The following is an 18,562-nucleotide window of genomic DNA, read 5'->3' as shown; positions in this document are numbered from 1 at the left end:
ACTAATAAGGTCCTCAATCAGCTGTCTGAATGACCCTAGAAGTACCAGAACATCACATTCATCAGTAATAAGGTCCTCAATCAGCTGTCTGAATTACCCTAGAGGCACCAGAACATCACATTCATCAGTAATAAGGTCCTCAATCAGCTGTCTGAATGACCCTAGAGGCACCAGAACATCACATTCATCAGTAATAAGGTCCTCAATCAGCTGTCTGAATGACCCTAGAGGCACCAGAACATCACATTCATCACTAATAAGGTCCTCAATCAGCTGTCTGAATTACCCTAGAGGTACCAGAACATCACATTCATCAGTAATAAGGTCCTCAATCAGCTGTCTGAATGACCCTAGAGGCACCAGAACATCACATTCATCAGTAATAAGGTCCTCAATCAGCTGTCTGAATGACCCTAGAGGTACCAGAACATCACATTCATCAGTAATAAGGTCCTCAATCAGCTGTCTGAATTACCCTAGAGGCACCAGAACATCACATTCATCAGTAATAAGGTCCTCAATCAGCTGTCTGAATGACCCTAGAGGTACCAGAACATCACATTCATCACTAATAAGGTCCTCAATCAGCTGTCTGAATGACCCAAGAGGCACCAGAACATCACATTCATCAGTAATAAGGTCCTCAATCAGCTGTCTGAATGACCCTAGAGGCACCAGAACATCACATTCATCAGTAATAAGGTCCTCAATCAGCTGTCTGAATTACCCTAGAGGCACCAGAACATCACATTCATCAGTAATAAGGTCCTCAATCAGCTGTCTGAATGACCCAAGAGGCACCAGAACATCACATTGAAGAACATTTTGAAGATTGTTCCACAAGTAAAGTGCAAGAAAACTAAAAGCTGATTTACTTAACTCAGTAGAGACCAGAGGAATTTCCAGAGTTATCCATCCCTGAGACCTGGTGTGGTAACTCCTATGTCTAAAGTTTAGTAAAGACGTTAGGTACAGTGGGGCTTTTTTAAAAGGCTTTATAAATGAAAAAATAGTCATGTATCAACATATGTGACATCAAAGAGGGCCAGCCAACTTCCTGGTAGAGAATGCAGTGATGAGTACTAAAATTGTTGCCTGTAATAAAGCGCAGTGTACTATGATAAACTGCATCTAACGGCTTTAACGAATTGGCAGCTGAGTTCATAGAGATGATGTCGCCATAGTCTAGAACCAATAGAAACGTTGACTGAATAATAGCATATATTTAGTTTTACCTGCATTCAATACTAATTTCAGGTCAAAGTTGTTCTGTAATACAATGAAGGCAGACTGTAGTTCAAATAGAGCCTGGTCAACCCTGGGGACAATAGCATACACAACAGTATCATCGGCATACAAGTGCAGGTAAAAATGTTTTACAGACAAGTCGATATTCACAATGTAAACAGTAAAAAGTACAGGACCCAGAATCAACCTCTGCGGGACACCTTTCGTAATATCCAGGAAACCTGATTTAACAGTAGATACACATTGAGTTCTATCTGTCAAGTAATTTTTAAACCAGTTACATGCAGCCTGGTCTAGGCCAAATGAGGAAAGCCTCTGAATTAGCAGTGACTTTGACAGGTCAATGAATAATGCTCACTGTTAAGCCTTCCTTTACCACAGGGCCCTGCTGGAGAGAGAGGAGAGCAAGGACAACCTGGACCTTCTGGCTTCCAGGTCAGTAGATGTACACCTCTCTCTCTCTCTCTCTCTCTCTCTCTCTCTCTCTCTGCCTTTCACTGTGTACCTCTCTCTCTCTCACTCTGCATTCACTGTGTACCTGTCTGTCTATCTCTCTGCATTCGCTGTGCACCTGTCTGTCTGCATTCGCTGTGTACCTGTCTGTCTGCGCGCATTCACTGTGTACCTGTCTCTCTGCATTCACTGTGTACCTGTCTCTCTGTCACTCTGCATTTACTGTGTATCTGTCTGTCTGTCTGTCTGTCTGTCTGTCTGTCTGTCTGTCTGTCTGTCTGTCTGTCTGTCTGTCTGTCTGTCTGCGCATTCACTGTGTACCTGTCTGTCTGTCAGTCACTCTGCATTCATTGTGTACCTGTCTGTCTGTCACTCTGCATTCACTGTGTACCTGTCTGTCTGTCGCTCTGCATTCACTGTGTACCTGTCTGTCTGTCAATCTGCATTCACTGTGTACCTATCTGTCTGACTGTCTGTCACTCTGCATTCATTGTGTACCTGTCTGTCTGTCTGTCACTCTGCATTCACTGTCTGTCTGTCTGTCTGTCTGTCTGTCTGTCTGTCTGTCTGTCTGTCTGTCTGTCTGTCTGTCTGTCTGTCTGTCACTCTGCATTCACTGTGTACCTGTCTGTCTGTCTGCCTCACTGCATTCACTGTGTACCTGTCTGTCTGTCTCTCTGCATTCACTGTGTACCTGTCTGTCTGTCAGTTACTCTGCATTCACTGTGTACCTGTCTGTCTGTCACTCTGCATTCATTGTGTACCTGTCTGTCTGTCTGTCAATCTGCATTCACTTTGTACCTGTCTGTCTGACTGTCTGTCACTCTGCATTCACTGTGTACCTGTCTGTCTGTCTGTCACTCTGCATTCACTGTGTACCTGTCTGTCTGTCTGTCTGTCTGTCTGTCTGTCTGTCTGTCTGTCTGTCTGTCTGTCTGTCTGTCTGTCTGTCACTCTGCATTCACTGTGTACCTGTCTGTCTGTCTGCCTCACTGCATTCACTGTGTACCTGTCTGTCTGTCTCTCTGCATTCACTGTGTACCTGTCTGTCTGTCAGTTACTCTGCATTCACTGTGTACCTGTCTGTCTGTCACTCTGCATTCATTGTGTACCTGTCTGTCTGTCAATCTGCATTCACTTTGTACCTGTCTGTCTGACTGTCTGTCACTCTGCATTCACTGTGTACCTGTCCGTCTGTCTGTCACTCTGCATTCACTGTGTACCTGTCTGTCTGTCTGTCTGTCTGTCTGTCTGTCTGTCTGTCTGTCTGTCTGTCTGTCTGTCTGTCTGTCTGTCTGTCTGTCACTCTGCATTCACTGTGTACCTGTCTGTCTGTCGCTCTGCATTCACTGTGTACCTGTCTGTCTGTCAATCTGCATTCACTGTGTACCTATCTGTCTGACTGTCTGTCACTCTGCATTCATTGTGTACCTGTCTGTCTGTCTGTCACTCTGCATTCACTGTCTGTCTGTCTGTCTGTCTGTCTGTCTGTCTGTCTGTCTGTCTGTCTGTCTGTCTGTCTGTCTGTCTGTCTGTCTGTCTGTCTGTCACTCTGCATTCACTGTGTACCTGTCTGTCTGTCTGCCTCACTGCATTCACTGTGTACCTGTCTGTCTGTCTCTCTGCATTCACTGTGTACCTGTCTGTCTGTCAGTTACTCTGCATTCACTGTGTACCTGTCTGTCTGTCACTCTGCATTCATTGTGTACCTGTCTGTCTGTCAATCTGCATTCACTTTGTACCTGTCTGTCTGACTGTCTGTCACTCTGCATTCACTGTGTACCTGTCTGTCTGTCTGTCACTCTGCATTCACTGTGTACCTGTCTGTCTGTCTGTCTGTCTGTCTGTCTGTCTGTCTGTCTGTCTGTCTGTCTGTCTGTCTGTCTGTCACTCTGCATTCACTGTGTACCTGTCTGTCTGTCTGCCTCACTGCATTCACTGTGTACCTGTCTGTCAGTTACTCTGCATTCACTGTGTACCTGTCTGTCTGTCACTCTGCATTCATTGTGTACCTGTCTGTCTGTCAATCTGCATTCACTTTGTACCTGTCTGTCTGACTGTCTGTCACTCTGCATTCACTGTGTACCTGTCTGTCTGTCTGTTACTCTGCATTCACTGTGTACCTGTCTGTCTGTCTGTCTGTCTGTCTGTCTGTCTGTCTGTCTGTCTGTCTGTCTGTCTGTCTGTCTGTCTGTCTGTCTGTCTGTCTGTCTGTCTGTCTGTCTGTCTGTCACTCTGCATTCACTGTGTACCTGTCTGTCTGTCTGCCTCACTGCATTCACTGTGTACCTGTCTGTCTGTCTCTCTGCATTCACTGTGTACCTGACTGTCTGTCAATCTGCCTTCACTGTGTACCTGTCTGTCTGTCTGTCTGTCTGTCTGTCTGTCTGTCTGTCTGTCTGTCTGTCTGTCTGTCTGTCTGTCTGTCTGTCTGTCTGTCTGTCTGTCTGTCTGTCTGTCTGCATTCATTGAATACCTGTCTGTCTGTCACTCTGCACGCTCCTATAACATATTAGTCTGTATTTACACAGGCAGCGCAATTCTGATCTTTTGCCCAATTATTGGCAAATTAGCTGATCTGATTGGTCAAAAAAGACATTAGTGGAAAAATATAGAAATTAGGCTGCCTGTGTAAATGCAGCCATTATACACTACATTTGTCCAATCACATTGACAATTCAGTCAGCTATACACTTCACAAGTAGTAACAACAGCCACGTGATTGATTGGTTGTTTTGCTTCCTTTGAACAGGGTCTGCCCGGACCTCCCGGCCCCCCTGGTGAGGGTGGCAAGCCCGGTGACATGGGAGTTCCAGGAGAGGGTGGAGCTGCTGGTGCCACTGGACCAAGAGTGAGTTTAATTTCCTCCACCATCATCTCCATACCTACGATGTTCATATAGCTAACTCCACTTATGGAGTTATGGAGGATAATAATGCTAACCATCCATCCATCCCTGTCTCCCTGTAGGGTGAGCGTGGTTTCCCAGGAGAGAGAGGAGGTGCTGGGCCTCAGGGGCTGCAGGGACCCCGTGGTCTTCCTGGAACTCCTGGAACTGACGGACCTAAGGTGAGACAAACACACTACTGTAGAGAACTTAGTCTTCTGATATACCTAAATGAAGCTAGTAGAATTTGCAACTAGTAGAATTTGCAGCGAGTAGAATTTTCAATTAGTAGAATTTGCAGTTAGTAGAATTTGCAATTAGAAGAATTTGCAGTTAGTAGAATTTGCAATTAGTAGAATTTGCAATTAGCAGAATTTACAGCTAGTAGAATTTGCAGCTAGTAGAATTTGCAGCTAGTAGAATTTGCAGTATAATTTGCAGCTAGTAGAACTTGCAGTAGATTTTGCAGTTAGTAGAATTTGGAGTTATTAGAATTTGCAATTAGTAGAATTTTCAGCTAGTAGAATTGGCAGGTAGTAGAATTTGTAGTTAGTAGTATTTTCAGCTAGTAGCATTTGCAGCTAGTAGAATTTGCAGTTAGTAGAATTTGCAGCTAGTAGAATTTGCAGCTAGTAGAATGTGCTTCTAGTAGAATGTGCTTCTAGTAGAATTTGCAATTCGTAGAATTTGCAGCTAGTAGAATTTGCAGTTAGTAGAATTTGCAGTTAGTAGAATTTGCAGCTAGTAGAATGTGCTTCTAGTAGAATTTGCAGGTAGTAGAATTTGCAATTAGTAGAATTTGCAGTTAGTAGAATTTGCAGGTAGTAGAATTTTCAGCTTGTAGAATTTGCAGTTAGTAGAATTTGCAGTTAGTAGAAGTTGCAGTAGAATTTGCAGCCATTAGAATTTGCAGTATAATTTGCCGCTTGTAGAATTTGCAGTATAATTTGCAGTTAGATGAATTTGCAGCTAGTAGAATTTGCAACTAGTAGAATTTGCAGCTAGTAGAATTTGCAGCTAGTAGAATTTCCGATCTACTAGCTCAGTTGGCCGGTGGCCAAAATTAAAATATAATTATTTTTGTAAAAAATGTTTTAACCTTATGTTACCAGGTAAATTGACTGAGAACACATTGTCATTTACAGCAACAGCATGGGGAATAGTTACAGGGAGAGGGAAGGGGGGGATTTGAATGAGTGAGCAATTGGAAGCTGGGGATGATTAGGTGGCCATGATGGTATGAGGGCCAGATTGGGAATTTAACCAGGACACCGGGGTTAACACCCCTAGTCTTATGATAAGTGCCATGGGATCTTTAGTCACCACAGAGAGTCAGGACACTTGTTTGGTTCCACCATATCCCACAGAAAAACACATAGTCTTTGAGATATGAGACGGACTCATTACCATAATGCACAGTCCCATCCTGATCCTGCACAGTATCTGTTTAAAGCATGCCAGCTATACCATCTCGTTACCACCAAGGAAAAATTCTACACAGCCTTTTCACTACATAGAAGAAGGGATTTGCGGTTATCATATTAAAGGAAACATGCTACATTCACAGATATTTCCGTTGTCCGTCAACCACGGCTCAATGCAACTTTTCATTCTCAATACTGGTAATGAATGGAACAGACTTCGAGCAGATTTGAGGAGACTAGGGGGTGAAAGAACCTGTCTGCTTGCCTTCCAGGCCATTTCAGTTCAGAACCCCTCTGACTGTCAGCCAAGGAGGAAAGGATAGATAGAGGCTGGGATTAAAGATAATGATAGGAGGGAGGAGGAGGAGGAGGAGGAGGAGGAGGAGGAGGAGGAGGAGGAGGAGGAGAGATGAACATCCAGATGAATGTAACTGGGGATTCAGAGAGGCAGCAGTGCCAGCAGGAGAGAACAAACACAGCATTCCTCTTCGAGCTAAGCGCAGCAGGAACATTTAGCAAATTGGCCGAAAACAAACTTAGAGAACGTTTATGAGAATGAGCTACTGAGCAGATACTGTACAGGAACTGTGTCTTGATGTGGCTGATGTATTTTTATAAGACTCTTACACGTTCTATCCAATAGAAATGTGTTTCTATCGGCAATGTCTTGACTTCTATGTTCACCTACACTACCGTTCAAAAGTTTGAGGTCACTTAGAAATGTCCTTTGTTTTGAAAGAAAATCTAATTTGATCAGAAATCACAGTGTAGATATTGTTAATGTTGTAAATAACTATTGTAGCCGGATACAGCAGATTTCTTATGGAATATCTACATAGGTGTACAGAGGTCCATTATCAGCAACCATCACTCCTGTGTTCCAATGGCACGTTGTGTTAGCTAATTCTTCTGACACTCATCAGTCTATTCTTGTTCTGAGAAATGAAGGCTATTCCATGTGAGAAATTGCCAAAAAACTAAAGATCTCGCACAATGCTGTGTACTACTCCCTTCACAGAACAGCGCAAACTGTCTCTAACCAGAATAGAAAGAGGAGTGGGAGGCCCCGGTGCACAACTGAGCAAGAGGAGAAGTACATTAGAGTGTCTAGTTTTAGAAACAGATGCCTTACAAGTCCTCAACTGGCAGCTTCATTAAATTGTACCCGCAAAACATCAGTCTCAACATCAACAGTGAAGAGGCGACTAGTCAGAGTTGCAAAGAAAACGCCATATCTCAGACTGGCCAATAAAAATAAAAGATTAAGATGGGCAAAAGAACACAGACACTGGACAGAGGAACTCTGCCAAGAAGGCTTGTTTCCATGTCTAAAGACATGTTTCCATGTCTAGATGTACATAATGTACATAATGTTTCCATGTCTAGATGTATGTAATGTTTCCATGTCTAGATGTATATAATGTTTCCATGTCTATATGTAAATAATGTTTCCATGTCAAGATGTTAACCTATGTCTAGATGTATATCATTTTTTCATGTATAGATGTATATAATGTTTCCATATCTAGATGTATATGATATTTCCATGTCTAGATGTTCACCTATGTCTAGATGGTTATAATGTTTCCATGTCTAGATGTTAACCTATGTCTAGATATATATAATGTTTCCATGTCTAGATGTTAACCTATGTCTAGATGTAAATAATGTTTCTATGTCTAGATGTAAATAATGTGTCCATGTCTAGATGTTAACCTGTGTCTAGATGTATATAATGTTTCCATGTCTAGATGTAAATAATGTTTCCATGTCTAGATGTTCACCTATGTCTAGATGGTAATAATGTTTCCATGTCTAGATGTTAACCTATGTCTAGATATATATAATGTTTCCATGTCTGGATGTATATAATGTTTCCATGTCTATATGTAAATAATGTTTCCATGTCAAGATGTTAACCTATGTCTAGATGTATATCATTTTTTCATGTATAGATGTATATAATGTTTCCATATCTAGATGTATATAATGTTTCCATGTCTAGATGTATATAATGTTTCCATGTCTATATGTAAATAATGTTTCCATGTCTATATGTAAATAATGTTTCCATGTCAAGATGTTAACCTATGTCTAGATGTATATCATTTTTTCATGTATAGATGTATATAATGTTTCCATATCTAGATGTATATAATGTTTCCATGTCTAGATGTATATAATGTTTCCATGTCTATATGTAAATAATGTTTCCATGTCAAGATGTTAACCTATGTCTAGATGTATATCATTTTTTTATGTATAGATGTATATAATGTTTCCATATCTAGATGTATATGATATTTCCATGTCTAGATGTTCACCTATGTCTAGATGGTTATAATGTTTCCATGTCTAGATGTTAACCTATGTCTAGATATATATAATGTTTCCATGTCTAGATGTTAACCTATGTCTAGATGTAAATAATGTTTCTATGTCTAGATGTAAATAATGTGTCCATGTCTAGATGTTAACCTGTGTCTAGATGTATATAATGTTTCCATGTCTAGATGTTAACCTATGTCTAGATATATATAATGTTTCCATGTCTAGATGTTAACCTATGTCTAGATGTAAATAATGTTTCTATGTCCAGATGTAAATAATGTGTCCATGTCTAGATGTTAACCTGTGTCTAGATGTATATAATGTTTCCATGTCTAGATGTAAATAATGTTTCCATGTCTAGATGTTCACCTATGTCTAGATATATATAATGTTTCCATGTCTAGATGTATATAATGTTTCCATGTCTAGATGTATATAATGTTTCCATGTCTAGATGTTAACCTATGTCTAGATGTATATAATGTTTCCATGTCTAGATGTATATAATGTTTCCATGTCTAGATGTTAACCTATGTCTAGATGTATATAATGTTTCCATATCTAGATGTATATAATGTTTCCATGTCTAGATGTATATAATGTTTCCATGTCTAGATGTTAACCTATGTCTAGATGTATATAATGTTTCCATATCTAGATGTAAATAATGTTTCCATGTCTAGATGTATATAATGTTTCCATGTCTAGATGTTCACCTATGTCTAGATGTATATAATGTTTCCATGTCTAGATGTATATAATGTTTCCATGTCTAGATGTATATAATGTTTCCATGTCTAGATGTATATAATGTTTCCATGTCTAGATGTTAACCTATGTCTAGATGTATATAATGTTTCCATGTCTAGATGTATATAATGTTTCTATGTCTAGATGTATATAATGTTTCCATGCCTAGATGTATATCATGTTTCCATGTCTAGATGTACATAATGTTTCCATGTCTAGATGTTAACCTATGTCTATAGGTATATAATGTTTCCATATCTAGATGTATATAATGTTTCCATGTCTAGATGTATATAATGTTTCCATGTCTAGATGTATGTAATGCTTCCATGTCTAGATGTTAACCTATGTCTAGATGTATATAATGTTTCCATGTCTAGATGTATTTAATGTTTCCATGTCTAGATGTATATAATGTTTCCATGTCTAGATGTATTTAATGTTTCCATGTCTAGATGTATATAATGTTTCCATGTCTAGATGTTAACCTATGTCTAGATGTATATCATGTTTCCATGTCTATATGTATACAATGTTTCCATGTCTAGATATATATAATGTTTCCATATCTAGATGTATATAATGTTTCCATGTCTAGATGTTAACCTATGTCTAGATGTATATCATGTTTTCATGTATAGAGGTATATATAATGTTTCCATATCTAGATGTATATGATGTTTCCATGTCTAGATGTTCACCTATGTCTAGATGTATATAATGTTTCCATGTCTAGATGTTCACCTATGTCTAGATATATATAATGTTTCCATGTCTAGATGTATATAATGTTTCCATGTCTAGATGTATATAATGTTTCCATGTCTAGAAGTTAACCTATGTCTAGATGTATATAATGTTTCCATGTCTAGATGTTAACCTATGTCTAGATGTATATAATGTTTCCATATCTAGATGTATATAATGTTTCCATGTCTAGATGTATATAATGTTTCCATGTCTAGATGTTAACCTATGTCTAGATGTATATAATGTTTCCATATCTAGATGTATATAATGTTTCCATGTCTAGATGTATATAATGTTTCCATGTCTAGATGTTCACCTATGTCTAGATGTATATAATGTTTCCATGTCTAGATGTATATAATGTTTCCATGTCTAGATGTATATAATGTTTCCTTGTCTAGATGTTAACCTATGTCTAGATGTATATAATGTTTCCATGTCTAGATGTTAACCTATGTCTATAGGTATATAATGTTTCCATATCTAGATGTATATAATGTTTCCATGTCTAGATGTATATAATGTTTCCATGTCTAGATGTATGTAATGCTTCCATGTCTAGATGTTAACCTATGTCTAGATGTATATAATGTTTCCATGTCTAGATGTATTTAATGTTTCCATGTCTAGATGTATATAATGTTTCCATGTCTAGATGTATTTAATGTTTCCATGTCTAGATGTATATAATGTTTCCATGTCTAGATGTTAACCTATGTCTAGATGTATATCATGTTTCCATGTCTATATGTATACAGTGGGGAAAAAAAGTATTTAGTCAGCCACCAATTGTGCAAGTTCTCCCAGTTAAAAAGATGAGAGAGGCCTGTAATTTTCATCATAGGTACACGTCAGCTATGACAGACAAAATCAGAAAAAAAATCAAGAAAATCACATTGTAGGATTTTTTATGAATTTATTTGCAAATTATGGTGGAAAATAAGTATTTGGTCACCTACAAACAAGCAAGATTTCTGGCTCTCACAGACCTGTAACTTCTTCTTTAAGAGGCTCCTCTGTCCTCCACTCGTTACCTGTATTAATGGCACCTGTTTGAACTTGTTATCAGTATAAAAGACACCTGTCCACAACCTCAAACAGTCACACTCCAAACTCCACTATGGCCAAGACCAAAGAGCTGTCAAAGGACACCAGAAACAAAATTGTAGACCTGCACCAGGCTGGGAAGACTGAATCTGCAATAGGTAAGCAGCTTGGTTTGAAGAAATCAACTGTGGGAGCAATTATTAGGAAATGGAAGACATACAAAACCACTGATAATCTCCCTCGATCTGGGGCTCCACGCAAGATCTCACCCTGTGGGGTCAAAATTATCACAAGAACGGTGAGCAAAAATCCCAGAACCACACAGGGGGACCTAGTGAATGACCTGCAGAGAGCTGGGACCAAAGTAACAAAGCCTACCATCAGTAACACACTACGCCGCCAGGGACTCAAATCCTGCAGTGCCAGACGTGTCCCCCTGCTTAAGTCAGTACATGTCCAGGCCCGTCTGAAGTTTGCTAGAGAGCATTTAGATGATCCAGAAGAGGATTGGGAGAATGTCATATGGTCAGATGAAACCAAAATAGAACCTTTTGGTAAAAACTCAACTCGTCGTGTTTGGAGGACAAAGAATGCTGAGTTGCATCCAAAGAACACCATACCTACTGTGAAGCATGGGGGTGGAAACATCATGCTTTGTGGCTGTTTTTCTGCAAAGGGACCAGGACGACTGATCCGTGTAAAGGAAAGAATGAATGGGGCCATGTATCGTGAGATTTTGAGTGAAAACCTCCTTCCATCAGCAAGGGCATTGAAGATGAAACATGGCTGGGTCTTTCAGCATGACAATGATCCCAAACACACCACCCGGGCAACAAAGGAGTGGCTTCGTATGAAGCATTTCAAGGTCCTGGAGTGGCCTAGCCAGTCTCCAGATCTCAACCCCATAGAAAATCTTTGGAGGGAGTTGAAAGTCAGTGTTGCCCAGCGACAGCCCCAAAACATCACTGCTCTAGAGGAGATCTGCATGGCGGAATGGGCCAAAATACCAGCAACAGTGTGTGAAAACCTTGTGAAGACTTACAGAAAACGTTTGACCTGTGTCATTGCCAACAAAGGGTATATAACAAAGTATTGAGATAGACTTTTGTTATTGACCAAATACTTATTTTCCAACATAATTTGCAAATAAATTCATTAAAAATCCTACAATGTGATTTTCAGGATTTTTTTTCTCATTTTGTCTGTCATCGTTGAAGTGTACATATGATGAAAATTACAGGCCTCTCTCATCTTTTTAAGTGGGAGAACTTGCACAATTGGTGGCTGACTAAATACTTTTTTCCCCCACTGTACAATGTTTCCATGTCTAGATATATATAATGTTTCCATATCTAGATGTATATAATGTTTCCATGTCTAGATGTTAACCTATGTCTAGATGTATATCATGTTTTCATGTATAGAGGTATATATAATGTTTCCATATCTAGATGTATATGATGTTTCCATGTCTAGATGTTCACCTATGTCTAGATGGTTATAATGTTTCCATGTCTAGATGTTAACCTATGTCTATAGGTATATAATGTTTCCATGTCTAGATGTAAATAATGTGTCCATGTCTAGATGTTCACCTATGTCTAGATGGTTATAATGTTTCCATGTCTAGATGTTAACCTATGTCTAGATATATAATGTTTCCATGTCTAGATGTATATAATGTTTCCATGTCTAGATGTATATAATGTTTCCATGTCTAGATGTTAACCTATGTCTAGATGTATATAATGTTTCCATGTCTAGATGTATATAATGTTTCCATGTCTAGATGTTAACCTATGTCTAGATGTATATAATGTTTCCATATCTAGATGTATATAATGTTTCCATGTCTAGATGTATATAATGTTTCCATGTCTAGATGTTAACCTATGTCTAGATGTATATAATGTTTCCATATCTAGATGTATATAATGTTTCCATGTCTAGATGTATATAATGTTTCCATGTCTAGATGTATATAATGTTTCCATGTCTAGATGTATATAATGTTTCCATGTCTAGATGTTCACCTATGTCTAGATGTATATAATGTTTCCATGTCTAGATGTATATAATGTTTCCATGTCTAGATGTATATAATGTTTCCATGTCTAGATGTATATAATGTTTCCATGTCTAGATGTATATAATGTTTCCATGTCGAGATGTTAACCTATGTCTAGATGTATATAATGTTTCCATGTCTAGATGTATATAATGTTTCCATGTCTAGATGTTAACCTATGTCTAGATGTATATAATGTTTCCATATCTAGATGTATATAATGTTTCCATGTCTAGATGTTAACCTATGTCTAGATGTATATAATGTGTCCATATCTAGATGTATATAATGTTTCCATGTCTAGATGTATATAATGTTTCCATGTCTAGATGTTCACCTATGTCTAGATGTATATAATGTTTCCATGTCTAGATGTATATAATGTTTCCATGTCTAGATGTATATAATGTTTCCATGTCTAGATGTATATAATGTTTCCATGTCTAGATGTATATAATGTTTCCATGTCTAGATGTTCACCTATGTCTAGATGTATATAATGTTTCCATGTCTAGATGTATATAATGTTTCCATGTCTAGATGTATATAATGTTTCCATGTCTAGATGTATATAATGTTTCCATGTCGAGATGTTAACCTATGTCTAGATGTATATAATGTTTCCATGTCTAGATGTATATAATGTTTCCATGTCTAGATGTTAACCTATGTCTAGATGTATATAATGTTTCCATATCTAGATGTATATAATGTTTCCATGTCTAGATGTTAACCTATGTCTAGATGTATATAATGTGTCCATATCTAGATGTATATAATGTTTCCATGTCTAGATGTATATAATGTTTCCATGTCTAGATGTTCACCTATGTCTAGATGTATATAATGTTTCCATGTCTAGATGTATATAATGTTTCTATGTCTAGATGTATATAATGTTTCCATGCCTAGATGTATATAATGTTTCCATGTCTGGATGTACATAATGTTTCCATGTCTAGATGTATGTAATGCTTCCATGTCTAGATGTTAACCTATGTCTAGATGTATATAATGTTTCCATGTCTAGATGTATTTAATGTTTCCATGTCTAGATGTATATAATGTTTCCATGTCTAGATGTTAACCTATGTCTAGATGTATATCATGGTTCCATGTCTATATGTATACAATGTTTCCCTGTCTAGATATATATAATGTTTCCATATCTAGATGTATATAATGTTTCCATGTCTAGATGTTCACCTATGTCTAGATGGTTATAATGTTTCCATGTCTAGATGTTAACCTATGTCTAGATATATATAATGTTTCCATGTCTAGATGTTAACCTATGTCTAGATGTATATAATGTTTCCATGTCTAGATGTAAATAATGTGTCCATGTCTAGATGTTAACCTGTGTCTAGATGTATATAATGTTTCCATGTCTAGATGTAAATAATGTTTCCATGTCTAGATGTTCACCTATGTCTAGATGGTTATAATGTTTCCATGTTTAGATGTATATAATGTTTCCATGTCTAGATGTATATAATGTTTCCATGTTTAGATGTATATAATGTGTCCATGTCTAGATGTTCACCTATGTCTAGATGTATATCATGTTTCCATGTTTAGATGTATATAATGTTTCCATGTCTAGATGTTCACCTATGTCTAGATGTATATAATGTTTCCATGTCTAGATGTATATGATGTTTCCATGTCTAGATGTTAACCTGTGTCTAGATGTATATAATGTTTCCATGTTTAGATGTATATAATTTTTCCATGTCTAGATGTTAACCTGTGTCTAGATGTATATAATGTTTCCATGTCTAGATGTTCATCTATGTCTAGATGTAAATAATGTTTCCATGTCTATTTGTATGTAATGTTCCCTTGTCTAGATGTTCACCTATGTCTAGATGTTAATAATGTTTCCATGTCTAGAAGTTCACCTATGTCTAGATATTTTAGGGACTACAGATGGAAATTAGCTTTTAGCTAAATCTGGTGCGACAAATGTTTTCTCAGTGCTATGAGACTTATAGTTTTGTTGTACAATGTCCCTGCTAAATAAACTTCCGAAATACATAATTTGAGCATGCATGTTGCAGTGGACAACTTCATTTAGTCCGCAGATCATTCTCAAATATATATTCTCAAACCACCCAATATCTCGAAGGAAACTGAAAATTAAAGCTTTTAATGAAGGTCCTGATGAAAAATTAAAACCTTTAATGAAGGTGCTGCTGATACCCAGTGGCCAAAGCTGGGAAATACTTTTCAGCTAGTTATCTACTCGGTAGTATTCACCTTGCATTTCATATGGTTTCTTTTGATTAATAATATCACTGTGAACAGGCCAGTTTCCTCATTGTGGGGATTGAGCTTCTGTGAAATGTTTTTCAGTTTTGTTCTGTTCTATTCAGTTCTATTCAGTTTTCTTCAATTCTATTCTGTTCTATTCTGTTCTATTCTGTTCTCTTCAGTTCTATTCTATTTTATTCTGTTCTATTCAGTTCTATTCACTTCTATTCTGTTCTATTCACTTCTGTTCTAGTCTGTTCTATTCTTTTCTAGTCTGTTCTATTCAGATCTCTTCAGTTCTCTTCTCTTCATTTCTGTTCAGTTCTATTCTATTCTGTTCTATTCTGTTCTATTCAGTTCTGTTCTATTCAGTTCTTTTTTAGTCTGTTCTATTCAATTCTATTCAGTTCTATTCAGTTCTGTTCTATTCTGTTCTGTTCTATTCAGATCTCTTCAGTTCTACTCCACAGGGTGTTACTGTTGTTTTCCATCAAAACCTCTACCAGTTGCTGAGTTGCTATTAGTTGTGTATTCAGTTGCTGACAGTAGCTGTTGTGTGTCTTGTGTTGTAGGGCGCGATCGGACCAGGTGGTGCATCGGGTGCCCAGGGACCCCCCGGTCTGCAAGGTATGCCCGGAGAGAGAGGAGCCTCAGGCATTCCCGGACCTAAGGGAGACAGAGTGAGTGGCACTTGAAAGAAGCATCTTAATATTAGTTCTAGTCATAGTCATGGTAATCGTACCTAAGCCATGAAAGGGATCACTAGCCATGAACTTTGCAACAAGATCCACTGGAGGAAAGCAACACAGCACAGCAGTAATGATGTGGAGTGGCAACAAATGATGTAGTTCTATTTACAGTACATTGTCATTGATGTTGTGATTTCATAATGTGTTAACCTACCCTATGCCTTTAATCATAATGTAGTCCAATATAACTGTGTTTGTGTCCCACAGGGTGACAACGGAGAGAAGGGACCTGAGGGTGCTTCTGGCAAAGACGGTTCAAGAGTGAGTGATCATCATCATCATCCACTATATCCCCCAGCCTTTTAACATCAACCAGTCTACCGTTTAATATCCAACACATTGATAACATCAACCACTCTACCGTTTAATATCTAACACATTTATACACATCAACCACTACCGTTTAATATCCAACACATTTATAACATCAACCACTCTACCGTTTAATATCCAACACATTTATAACATCAACCACTACCGTTTAATATCCAACACATTGATAACATCAACCACTCTACCGTTTAATATCCAACACATTTATAACATCAACCAGTCTACCGTTTAATATCCAACACATTTATAACATCAACCACTACCGTTTAATATCCAACACATTTATAACATCAACCAGTCTACCGTTTAATATCCAACACATTTATAACATCAACCACTCTACCGTTTAATATCCAACACATTGATAACATCAACCACTCTACTGTTTAATATCCAACACATTGATAACATCAACCACTCTACCGTTTAATATCCAACACATTGATAACATCAATCAGTCTACCGTTTAATATCCAACACATTGATAACATCAACCACTACCGTTTAATATCCAACACATTTATAACATCAACCACTCTACTGTTTAATATCCAACACATTGATAACATCAACCAGTCTACCGTTTAATATCCAACACATTGATAACATCAACCACTACCGTTTAATATCCAACACATTTATAACATCAACCAGTCTACTGTTTAATATCCAACACATTGATAACATCAACCAGTCTACCGTTTAATATCCAACACATTGATAACATCAACCACTACCGTTTAATATCCAACACATTTATAACATCAACCAGTCTACCGTTTAATATCCAACACATTGATAACATCAACCACTACCGTTTAATATCCAACACATTTATAACATCAACCAGTCTACCGTTTAATATCCAACACATTGATAACATCAACCACTACCGTTTAATATCCAACACATTTATAACATCAACCAGTCTACCGTTTAATATCCAACACATTGATAACATCAACCAGTCTACCGTTTAATATCCAACACATTTATAACATCAACCACTCTACCGTTTAATATCCAACACATTTATAACATCAACCACTACCGTTTATTATCCAACACATTTATAACATCAACCAGTCTACCGTTTAATATCCCACACATTTATAACATCAACCAGTCTACCGTTTAATATCCAACACATTTATAACATCAACCAGTCTACCGTTTAATATCCAACACATTGATAACATCAACCACTACCGTTTAATATCCAACACATTTATAACATCAACCAGTCTACCGTTTAATATCCAACACATTGATAACATCAACCAGTCTACCGTTTAATATCCAACACATTTATAACATCAACCACTCTACCGTTTAATATCCAACACATTTATAACATCAACCACTACCGTTTATTATCCAACACATTTATAACATCAACCAGTCTACCGTTTAATATCCAACACATTTATAACATCAACCACTCTACCGTTTAATATCCAACACATTTATAACATCAACCAGTCTACCGTTTAATATCCAACACATTTATAACATCAACCACTCTACCGTTTAATATCCAACACATTTATAACATCAACCAGTCTACCGTTTAATATCCAACACATTTATAACATCAACCACTCTACCGTTTAATATCCAACACATTGATAACATCAACCACTCTACCGTTTAATATCCAACACATTGATAACATCAACCACTCTACCGTTTAATATCCCACACATTTATAACATCAACCAGTCTACCGTTTAATATCCAACACATTGATAACATCAACCAGTCTACCGTTTAATATCCAACACATTGATAACATCAACCACTACCGTTTAATATCCAACACATTGATAACATCAACCACTCTACCGTTTAATATCCAACACATTTATAACATCAACCACTACCGTTTAATATCCAACACATTTATAACATCAACCACTCTACCGTTTAATATCCAACACATTTATAACATCAACCACTACCGTTTAATATCCAACACATTGATAACATCAACCACTCTACCGTTTAATATCCAACACATTTATAACATCAACCAGTCTACCGTTTAATATCCAACACATTTATAACATCAACCACTACCGTTTAATATCCAACACATTTATAACATCAACCAGTCTACCGTTTAATATCCAACACATTTATAACATCAACCACTCTACCGTTTAATATCCAACACATTGATAACATCAACCACTCTACTGTTTAATATCCAACACATTGATAACATCAATCAGTCTACCGTTTAATATCCAACACATTGATAACA

General features: G+C 37.4%; 1 protein-coding gene across 2 annotated transcripts in view; it reads left to right on the top strand.

The window, feature by feature from the left end:
* Positions 1–18,562, top strand: part of LOC106583712 (uncharacterized) — a 93,353-nt gene that overhangs the window by 60,697 nt on the left and 14,094 nt on the right. For both annotated transcript variants that reach the window (XM_082967686.1, XM_014168237.3), the window contains 5 exons: positions 1,630–1,683; positions 4,454–4,552; positions 4,672–4,770; positions 15,787–15,894; positions 16,171–16,224. In XM_082967686.1, coding sequence (XP_082823812.1) covers positions 1,630–1,683; positions 4,454–4,552; positions 4,672–4,770; positions 15,787–15,894; positions 16,171–16,224 — 414 coding nt within the window. The remainder of the gene's footprint in view (positions 1–1,629; positions 1,684–4,453; positions 4,553–4,671; positions 4,771–15,786; positions 15,895–16,170; positions 16,225–18,562) is intronic.

This window comes from Salmo salar, chromosome 22, assembly GCF_965601325.2.
Source record: "Salmo salar chromosome 22, fSalSal1, whole genome shotgun sequence".
NCBI lineage: Eukaryota > Metazoa > Chordata > Actinopteri > Salmoniformes > Salmonidae > Salmo > Salmo salar.
This window is presented reverse-complemented; position numbering and strand designations above follow the sequence as displayed.